General features: G+C 42.4%; 1 protein-coding gene across 1 annotated transcript; it reads left to right on the forward strand.

The window, feature by feature from the left end:
• The first annotated feature begins 8,421 nt into the window (after window positions 1-8,421).
• On the forward strand, window positions 8,422-9,960 carry LOC118662718 (speckle-type POZ protein-like). The gene has a single exon (XM_036321448.1). The coding sequence runs from the start codon at window positions 8,422-8,424 to the stop codon at window positions 9,544-9,546; it is 1,125 nt and encodes a 374-aa protein (XP_036177341.1). The 3' UTR covers window positions 9,547-9,960.
• The last annotated feature ends 530 nt before the right edge of the window (window positions 9,961-10,490 follow it).

Genomic DNA, 10,490 nt, shown 5'->3' on the forward strand with positions numbered 1-10,490 from the left:
CATAGCAGCACAATTTACAATAGCTAAGATCTGGAAACAGCCCAAGTGCACATCAGTAGATGAGTGGATAAGAAAGCTGTGGCACCTTTATAGCATGGAATACTAGGCAGCAGTGAAAAAAGGAGGATCTCTTACCCTTTGAGACAGCATGGAGGGTAATGGAGAATGTTACACTAAGAAAAATAAGCCATTCAAGAGAGATAAGTATCACATGATCTCAGTCATATGTGGAATCTAATTTATCAAAATAAAGTGATGAATAGAGTGGATCCAGAGACATAGAAGCATGAAAAAGTGTGTGGAATCTTGGAGGGAAAGCAGGGGAAGGTCGTGAGTGGGTGATGATCATTCGAAGAACTAGTAGGCATATATGCATAACCCATGGACACAGACAACAGGGTGATGAAGCCCTGGGCAGCGGGCTGGCGCAAGCTGGAGGGGTTCAATGGGGGGGAAAAAAGGACATATTTAATACTTTCAATATTAAGTTTACAAAAGAAAACCATGGTGGCAGTGACAGGCACACATATCCTGGGCTTGCCTTTCCCCTTTGTGACCTCTCACCAGGGCCCTGCTTGCTGGGAGTGGGGCTTTCCTGAGCTCCCCGCTTTCTGAGGACTGGGTTCCTGGTTTGTAACTGGCAGGCTCCATGGAGAGTGCCGGGGGAGGCGAGAACCCTCCGGGCACCTGCTGCTTCCTGCTCTTCACCTCAGTCAGGCTCAGCGGCCTCCTGGGCATTTCTCCCACTCCTGCCCTGGCGTCCTGGCAGCTGCAGGCTTTCTGTGCTGGGGGAGCTCAGGGGGCTAACCTGCGCTCAGGGCCGTGTGGGGGTCACAGAGCTCTGCTCAGAGGCCTTGCAGGCACTGGTGCCTGCCCCTCTCCAGCTCTGAGCTGCGCTTTCCTGTCCACATCAGGCCATCATCACCATCAGCCTCCCAAGGCTTCCTCACCATCTTTACTGGGTTCTTCCTATCAGTGCTTTCCCATTGGCTGAGGTATCTCCAGGGATGGAACAGAGAAGGAACCCTGAGCCCCTTTGCAGCCCACACCTCCACTCACTGTGCTCCCTGGTACTTCTGAGCTTCTGCCCCGACCCCACTCACCCCCAGGGAAGTGTTTGCATCCTATTGATGCCCTTCAGGCAACAAGGCTGTGCCACCATATCTCCCTTTGCTAGGCCAGCTAGTTAATGCTCCCTCATCTACTTCGCCTTTGCAACAGTCTCCTATTGATTCTCTAAGCTCCCATCTCCTACCGACTCCTCTCCAGTCACACCACGCAGCGTGTTTACAGGGTTTTCCTCTGCTTTACCTTCATATGAGTAGGATTTCTGGGAGTCATGTCTAAACAGAAGTCATCTAATAATAAACATTTAGAGAAATAAACAAACTCATTCTTTAAGTTGACCTGGAAGAAAAGAATATGGAAGATTCATCATGAAAATTACGTAGCGAAAGGCCTGGATATATTACTGTAGAGCTATAGGACATAAAACACTGTAGAGTTGGGAATAAAAAGGTTCTCTCTTGGCCTTTCCCCTTTTTCATTATAATGAGTGCAGTCTCTTGAGGAGGCTCCAGGATTCCTTGCTACCACCAGTCCCTTCTACACCTGGCCTTTTGTAAACTCCTGGAAAGCCTCTCATTTTACTCCCTAAAGTCCCTCCTGGTCCCTGAGTCATGGCTGCTCCTAACAATTTCCAGGGCTAGTGGAGCCTAAGGGCTTTCCTCAGCACCTCTTGAGAGCCAGTCCTTGGGCAATGGGAGCTGTTTCCTCTCACAAGTCCCAGGAACTAGTGTCTGAGGTGTTACCCCTGGAAGAGCTGGGTTCTCTGTTCCTGGCCCCACCTACAGGTAACTCCCTGCAGGAGAGCTCAGGGAAATGGGGATTTCTCTGGTTAGCTCCAAGGACACCAGAGGGCCCTGCTCCCCATCTAGGCCTTGAGCTGGATTTCTTGGACCCCACTAGTAGCTAGATGCAGGACCAGGGACAGTACCTATCTTCTTAAGCTTGGCAGTGACCTGCCCTGGACCACAGGTTCACTGCCCCTGAGCTAGATTTCAGAGATGCATGTTCCCTTCCATGGCTCCTCTGGGATCCAGGGACTAACTTCACCTTGATATACTCAATATTTACCAGTAGACGGATTTGAACATATAATAAAATATTTTTCAAAAAAAGAAACCAAGCACCTTAGGTGGTTTGGCTCAGTGGATAGAGCATTGGATTTTGGACTGGGTTAGTCTGGGATGTGATTCAGGTCAAGGGCACTTACCTGGGATGCTAGCTCCTCCCAGGCCAGGACCCTGGTTGGGGCCCATGCAGCAGGCAACCAATTGATGTGTTCTCTCACATAGATATTTCTCTCCGTCTTTTTCTTTCTTTTCCATTCTCTCTAAAAATCAATGAAAAAATGTCCTTGTGACTCTCTAAAAAAAATGCAAAAATATCCTCAAATGAGAATTAAAAAGAACAAAACAAAAACAGCAACTTGAATTATTATCAGTCTCATTAGGTAACAAGAAAAAAAGATAACTGTAATCCACAGAACTAACTAATAATAGAATGACATATTAGCCTTTTTAAACTGAAAGATTATTTACATACCATAAGCAAATACCACCAACAACCATCATAACTCTCCATGCACAGAGAGTCCCAGCCCCCTTAACATCCCTTCAGTAACCTCCAGGTGGGCTGGCCATCCTCAAGTGGGGGTGGCAGAACGCTAAGTATAGATGAGATGAGTGGTAGTTGACAATGCTCAAATTCTGGACCACAAATCAGGTCATAGCAAGCCAAGACCCTGACAGACCCACTCTGGCTCCTCCATTCTGCAGTAACCAGGACAGGACTATGGAATCTCAGCCAAAGGAGAGCTGCTGTGTGTACATGCATATGTTTGTGTGTGTGGAGGTGGCATGCCTGGATAGACAAGCTGAAATCTATTCCCTCCCCCAAACCCCACACTTACTAGGGCTTTGGTTCACTTTCTAAATGTTTTAAGAAAGCAAAAAGATAACCCATAAATAGAAAGAAAAATATTTTAAATACATATGTATCTTAAAGGATTTGTATCCAAAGAACTCTTACAGTTCAAAATAAGACCAAAAATCCAATGATCATTGTACAATTTAGAGGACTTGAGTAGGCACTTCACTAAAGAAGATATATGGATGGCTACCAAGGACATTGTCTTAGCCTATTTTTACTTCTATAACAAAAAGACAGTAGACTGGGTGGTTTATAAACAACATCAATGTGTTCCTCACAGTTGTGGGGGCTGAAAAGTCCAAGGTCAATATGCTGGCTGAATCAGTTTCTGGGAAAGTCCTATTTCCTGTTTTATACACAGCTGTTTTCTTTTCCAGTTTTAACAATTAGTAGAGGTGAGGGAGCTTTCTGAAGTCTCCTTCATAAGGGCACTAATCCTATTCATGAGGGCTCCAGCCTCATAAGCTAATCACCTCCCAAAGGCCTTTTAAACCTATCAAAAGTTTTAGGTAGCTGATGAATAAAGAATGAAATTGTGATTTATTGAGATTCTAAATCCACTGCAGCTGCCTGGGGTACCCTATCTTACATAAAATCAAGGTCACTGCTTGCGGGGGGAGGTGGGGGGAGCTGAGATATATCTTCTTAGACCAGTGGTTCTCAACCTTCCTAATGCTGCGACCCTTTAATACAGCTAGTCTTGTTTTGGTGACCTCCAACCATAAAATTTTTTCATTGCTACTTCATAACTGTAATTTTGCTACTGTTATGAATCATAATGTAAATATCTGATATGCAGGATGTATTTTCATTGCTACAAATTGAACATAATTAAAGCATAGTGATTAATCACAAAACAATATATAATTATATATGTGTTTTCTGATGGTCTTAGGCGGCCCTGTGAAAGGGTCTGTCGACCCCCAAAGCAGTCACGGCCCACAGGTTGAGAACCGCTGTCTTAGACAGACTTTTATACCCTGTGACTATGACAGTTTATCTCTTCTTTTACACAAATATTCCCCCCCCATAATATGGAAGCTGTTATATGTGTGCTATGTAGATATGAAAGTAATTGAGGTGATAATGCCTACAATACTAATTCATTTTTAGTGAGGTGTGTCTCTCCTTTATTGACTAAAACACCTTTTAAGAGTCCTAGTCACAGACTTATTTAAAAACCAACTTCCCATTACATACACATGTATATGCACATACATTTTTTAAGTTATTGAATCATTAATGGTATTGGTCTGTCTGGTGACATTGGACATAGTGACCATATTATGTTTTTCAACCCATGAATATGGGATATTTCCATTTACAGGACTCATAGTTCTTTCCTCTGTTGTTTTTTTTTCAATAGCGTTTTATAGTTTATATACACAGAATTATATAACTTTTATTAGATTTCATTTTAGGAATTTCAGTTTCTGAGCATATAACATGAATTGTAAATTTCCTTTCCAATTTTTTTTGTTTGTTTAGAAGAAATTCACTGATCTCATTTCTTCCTAACTTCATTAATTATAGATTTCAGGAAAATTTCTAATTATGCAATCATGCTGAGCTAATAATATAAATTATTATAGCTTTCTTTCCTCTTAGAGTTATTTCTTTCACGTGTCTAATTGTATTGAATAGGAACCCATTATAGTGTTGAATATATGTGGTAACAGCAGAAATTCTGTTGTTTTTTAATAAATTTTTATTGATTTCAGAGAAGAAGGGAAAGGGAGATAGAAACATCGGTGATGAGAGGCAATCTTTGGTTTTGTTGCACTTGCACACTGCCCACTGGGGATGGAGCCCACAACCCAGGCATGTGTGCTGACAGGGAATGAACCTATGACCTCTTATTTCCAGGGCCTATGCTGAATGGCTGAGCACCATCAGAAGGCTTAGTCCAATGTTTTCGAGCTTGCACATGGCAGCGGAGTAGCTATTTCCTGCTTATTGCCCCTCTCATTCTTAGCCATAGCAGGGATTCAAGCCTCTTTATACCTATTTTGTCATTGTTTTCCTGGGGACTTTTTCTGGGGAAAGATGAGGGGGAAGGATCCTCAGTTCAGTCATCTGCTTTTCATTTTCTTCTTTAGTTGTACACAGCAGATCCCTCTTCCTTATTTGAGCCCTTAGGAATTTTTTTTTTCTCTGTGCATTCATTTATCATTTCCACTAAACTATAATCTGCAGATTCTAGGGCTTTTGCCTTACCTTTGAAGATTGGGTTTGGGCTAAGGGAATTGAGAAGTTATTATGGTACATAGCAAAACTTAGTTACTATATTTATGTATTTTGATAAATATTTTTTTAAATTGATTTCAGAGAGAGGAAGGGCAGACGGAGAGAGACTAACATCAATGTTGACAGATAAATGAGTGATTGGCTGCCTCCTACAAGCCCCCTAAGGGAATCTAGCCTGAAACTCTGGCATAAGCACTGACCAAAATTCAAACCAAGTCCATCTGGTTCATTGGTAGAGACTCAACCATTCAACCACACCAGCCAGACTAGTTGCTCTATTTATTTATTTATTTTTTAAATTAAATCTTTATTGTTCAGATTATTACATTTGTTCCTCTTCTCCCACCTCCCCCATAACTCCCCTCCTCCCAGTTCCCGCCCCACCCTCCGCCCTCACTCCCCACCCACTGTCCTCATCCATAGGTGCACGATTTTTGTAAAATATATTTTATTGATTTTTTACAGAGAGGAAGGGATATGCCCTTGACCGGAATCAAACCTGGGACCCTTGAGTCCACAGGCCAACGCTCTATCCACTGAGCAAAACCGGTTAGGGATGTCTATTTATTATCTGAAGTAATAACCAATTACAGGGCCTGGGTTATAGAATGTTCAAATGCTCTGTGACAGAATGAGAAATCTAGGAAATATCAGTGCAAGTGAGTGTTGGAGAAGTTTCTGTGCAGGACAGCAGTAGGTAACAACACTACAGGAGGGCACACTGCCCACAGAATTAATTGATTTTTGCTGAAAAAAGGAAACTTCTTCTGCTATAAGCTTATGTGGGTGACTTGCAACAAGTTGATAACTGTTTGAGATAATTTTCTGAAAATTAATTAATTTTGGGATCTTGCAGGTCAATGACCCTTCCGTTGGTTTACAATCCTGTACATTGAATTAGAGGGCAGCAGCTGCGCCTCTTTCTAGAATATGTGGTCTTTGATGGCTTTTACATTTGTTTTTCCATAAATTTTAAAAGTAGAGTTACTTAGGTTTTCACTTCTTAAACTCCTCACAACATTATCTTCATAGATTTTTAAAAATAGGACTTAAATTCCCAAACATTTGATAATGTGGAAAATAATTCATATGGCATCAATAACTTCTTAACTTGTGATGGGTTTCAACAAAATACAGGTAGCATGGCACCTCTTTTAAAAATAATTTTCTACAGCGTCTATGAAATAGTGACTACAGTTAATACTGTATTGCATATTGAAAAGTTTCATGTTTCTTACCAGAAAACACATTTACATTCTGTTAAGGTGTCAGCCCCCAGGTGTTTTCTATGTGTTGTAACCCTAATTAGCTATCAAACTATAATCTGTATAATCCATTTAAGGTGTTCACTTCCTTTTGTAGATTTTAGCCAATCTCAGCAAGTGGGTGTGGCCTAAGGGGAGTCATATAAAAGGCCCATCTGATGCAGGGGACACATCACTTCTTCAGAGTAGACTGACTGAAGTTGGAGCTGCCAGTTGAGTGAAGAGAATTCCTACTGACCCTGATATCCACAGAACTCACCGAGGTGGGAGCACTCATAGTAGACTCTGGTGAGTATGGAATTTAGAATAAATATGTTTTTATTTTTTTGAGTAAATAGCTCAAAAAATGCCTACTTTATCTTATTACAAATATTTTCAATTTACCTCTCCAATTACTGGGATCTTCTCTAAGTAGAGAAGTAGATTTCCTAGTTAATTGAAATGACATCAATATTTCAAATATCTGGAATTGGAGCACTTTAATAGAGTGATATTTAGTATAATAAGTTATTTCATTATTTTTTATTTTAGTACCATATTGCCACTAGGTGTTTTTTAGGTCATAAAAGAGATTTCCCTAATTATGGAAATCATAAACCAACTAAAATGTTTCACATAATGTATGCATGTAAGAATCTTCATACACATTAACCTAAAAAAAATGTGTCAATGAGAAAAAACTCATAAAGGTCCACTTTGCTATTCCTTTAATACCTTCAGTTCCAGGCTATATTTGAAAACTTTAAAATAGATCCCAACCACTGTAAGGCTTCCCAAGAAGTGGCACTAGTCATAATGAGAGACTATCAGACATAGCGATGAACCAGTCATGCTTCCATGAACTGCATCTTAGGATTTCCTAGTGTAGAGATTCCTGTGTTTTTATTTTTTTAATATTATTTACAGAGAGAATTAAGGAGAGAGAGGGAGAGAGAGATTGAGGTATTGATGAGAAAGACAAAGGGGAATCCATTGCCTCCAGCATGCACCTTGAATGTGTATGAAACCTGAGCCATGGCTTGTGCCCTGACCAGGAATCTAACCCACGGGCATTTGGTACAGGTGATGTTGCTCCACCCAACTGGTCCACACTGGTCAGGGCTTTAGTTTTGTATTTATTTATTTATTTATTTATTTAATCCTGGGACTATATTGAAGTGTAAATACATTAGATTACAGGGGTGAGGAACCTTTTTTCTGCCAAGGGCCATTTGGATATTTATAACATCATTTGAGGGCCATAAAAAATGAAATGAAATTATTGATAATTAGGCTGCTGCAATTTGGTCAAACCTTTAAATTACCCCTATGCCTTGGGAGGGCCAGACCAAATGATTTTGGGGGCCTTATATGGACCTCAGGCAGGACGTTCCCCACCTGTGGATTAGAGGATCACTTTAAGAAATGGCTGGCACTCACCAAAAACTCAATAAATATTATTAAATGAATCTTAGATATTGTTGAGCATCTGTCTACTATGATAGCATTTATGTTTTATTTATTTTATTTTCATTTCAGAGGCAAAGGGAGAGGAAGAGAGACATAGAAACATCAATGAAGAAAGAGAATCGCTGAATTGCTGCCTCCTGCAAGCCCCACACACTGGGGATCGAGCCTGCAACGTGGCCATATACCCTGACCTGGTGGCTCAAGAACTGAGCCACGCCAGCAAAACAGCATTTATCTTTTAGGTGCATCTTTCAGACAGTTATTTTCAGAAGCAAAGCCTGGATGTTGTAGAGAGTATGAAGCGAATGCAGAAGGACAGGTACCAGCAGCTGTAGGCCCTGCTCTGAGAGAGTTCCTGTTGGACAAGACAACTTCATCTTCCCACTCCTGACTTAACGTGGGTGAAAAGAGAACAGAAATCTTAGTCCTCTGACTTTGGAAATCTTGTTTAACTTTCAAACTTGCAATGTCAAGGGTTCCAAGTCCGCCACCTCCAGCAGAAATGTGGAGTGGCCCTGCAGCTGAGAGCTGGTGCCACACTGAGATCAAGGTAGTGAAATTCTCCCACATGTGGACCATCAGTAACTTTAGCTTTTGCCCACAGGAAGTGGGTGAAGTCATTCAGAGTTCAACCTTTTCATCAGAAGCCATTGATCAACTGAAATGGTGTTTGAGAGTATACCCAAAAGGGCTAGATGAAGACACCAAAGATTACCTGTCACTTTACCTGTTTCTGGTCACTTCTCCAAAGCGCATATTTTTGGCAAAATTCAAACTCTCCATCCTGAATGACAAGGGAGAAGAAATCAAAGGTTTGGAGAGTCACCGGGCATATAGCTTTGTACAAGGCAAAGACTGGGGATTCAAGAAATTCATCCGTAGGGATGTTCTTTTGGATGGAGACAATAGTCTTCTCCCTGATGACAAGCTGACCCTCTTCTGTGAAGTGAGTGTGGTGCAAGATTCCGTCACCATTTCTGGCCAGAATACCATGAAGATGGTGAAGATCCCTGAGTGCCAGGTGGCCGATGAGCTAGGAGGACTTTGGGAAAATTCCTGGTTCACAGACTGCTGTTTTTGTGTTGCTGGCCAGGAATTCCAGGCTCACAAAGCTATCTTAGCAGCTCGTTCTCCAGTGTTTAGGGCCATGTTTGCACATGCAATGGCGGAGAGCAAAAGGAATCGGGTTGAAATAATCGACATGGACCCTGGAGTTTTTAAGGAGATGATGTGCTTCATTTACACGGGGAAGGCTCCGAACCTGGACAAAATGGCTGATGGTTTGCTGGCAGCTGCTGACAAGTATGCCCTGGAGCGTTTGAAGGTCCTGTGTGTGGAAGCCCTCGGCACACACCTCTCTGAGGAGAATGCTGCAGAAATGCTCACCTTGGCTGACCTCCACAGCGCAGATCAACTGAAAACTCAGGCAGGGGATTTCATCCACTCTCATGCTGAGGGTGTCTTGGAGACCGAAGGGTGGCAGGCAATGGTGGCATCCCATCCCCACTTGGTGGCTGAGATGTACCGCTCTCTGGCTTCAGCACAGGGCGCCTGTCTGGGACCCCCACACAAGTGCCCAAAGCAGTCCTGAGATCCTGCCTGTTGTAAGACTCCTTTGATTTTCCAGAAGCAGCAGCCACTGTTGCCGCCATTGAGCAACTGGTAGACAGCACAATCTGTGGAGTTTTCGACTGCTGTCGGGGGAAGTCTGCATCTCGACCCAAGATTTTTAGTTTTATTATTTTCCTTAAAGAAATGATATTTTCAAGTGTATCTTTACTGATTTCAGAGAGGAAGGGGTAGGGAGAGAGGGAGAAACATCAGCGATGAGAGCGAATCTTCCGTAAGCTGATTCCTGCATGCACCCTACTGGAGATCAAACCCACAACCAAGGCATCTACCCTGACCACCACTGGATCCTTGACCTCCTGGGTCATAGACTGACACACACCGACTGAGCAACACTGGCCAGGCTGAGCATATTTTCTTCCATAGATTTTAGAGGGAGCGCAAAGGCGGGAGGAAAGTCAGAGACAGACAGATTCTGAGAAAGAGAAAGAGATGCAATGCCCAGACAGATGCAGTGCAAGGGATGGAAACTGCCACCCAGATACGCAGCCTTGAGTGGAATCAAACCCCTGACCCTTCAGGTCTGAGCCAAAGCTCTAAACACTGAGACACTGACCAGGGTGAGATACGTCTTACATTGGGCCATAAACATTTAAATTTAGACAAATGCTCAAATGTCTGTCTTTAGGGATTTGCTGGTTCTGCAGATGTTGTGGTCATCTCTGCACTTCACTAGATGTGACAACCAAAACTGCTCTTGTTGTTGTAGCTCACAATAAAGTAACATCTTAAAAGACCAACTTTTGCCTCAGGACTTTTTTGCAATGTGTCCACATGATTTCTTTTTCTTTTTGCAGTGACTATCACTTTGCAGCCGGGAAGAACTAAGACTTGTCTTCCTACCTGGAGGTTCGATCAGCCTTTGTGTGGGATGTGGTCCTCAAGGTGCAAATGTCTCTCCCGGAT

The sequence above is a fragment of the Myotis myotis genome, unplaced genomic scaffold, assembly GCF_014108235.1.
Source record: "Myotis myotis isolate mMyoMyo1 unplaced genomic scaffold, mMyoMyo1.p scaffold_m19_p_10, whole genome shotgun sequence".
Classification (NCBI taxonomy): Eukaryota; Metazoa; Chordata; class Mammalia; order Chiroptera; family Vespertilionidae; genus Myotis; species Myotis myotis.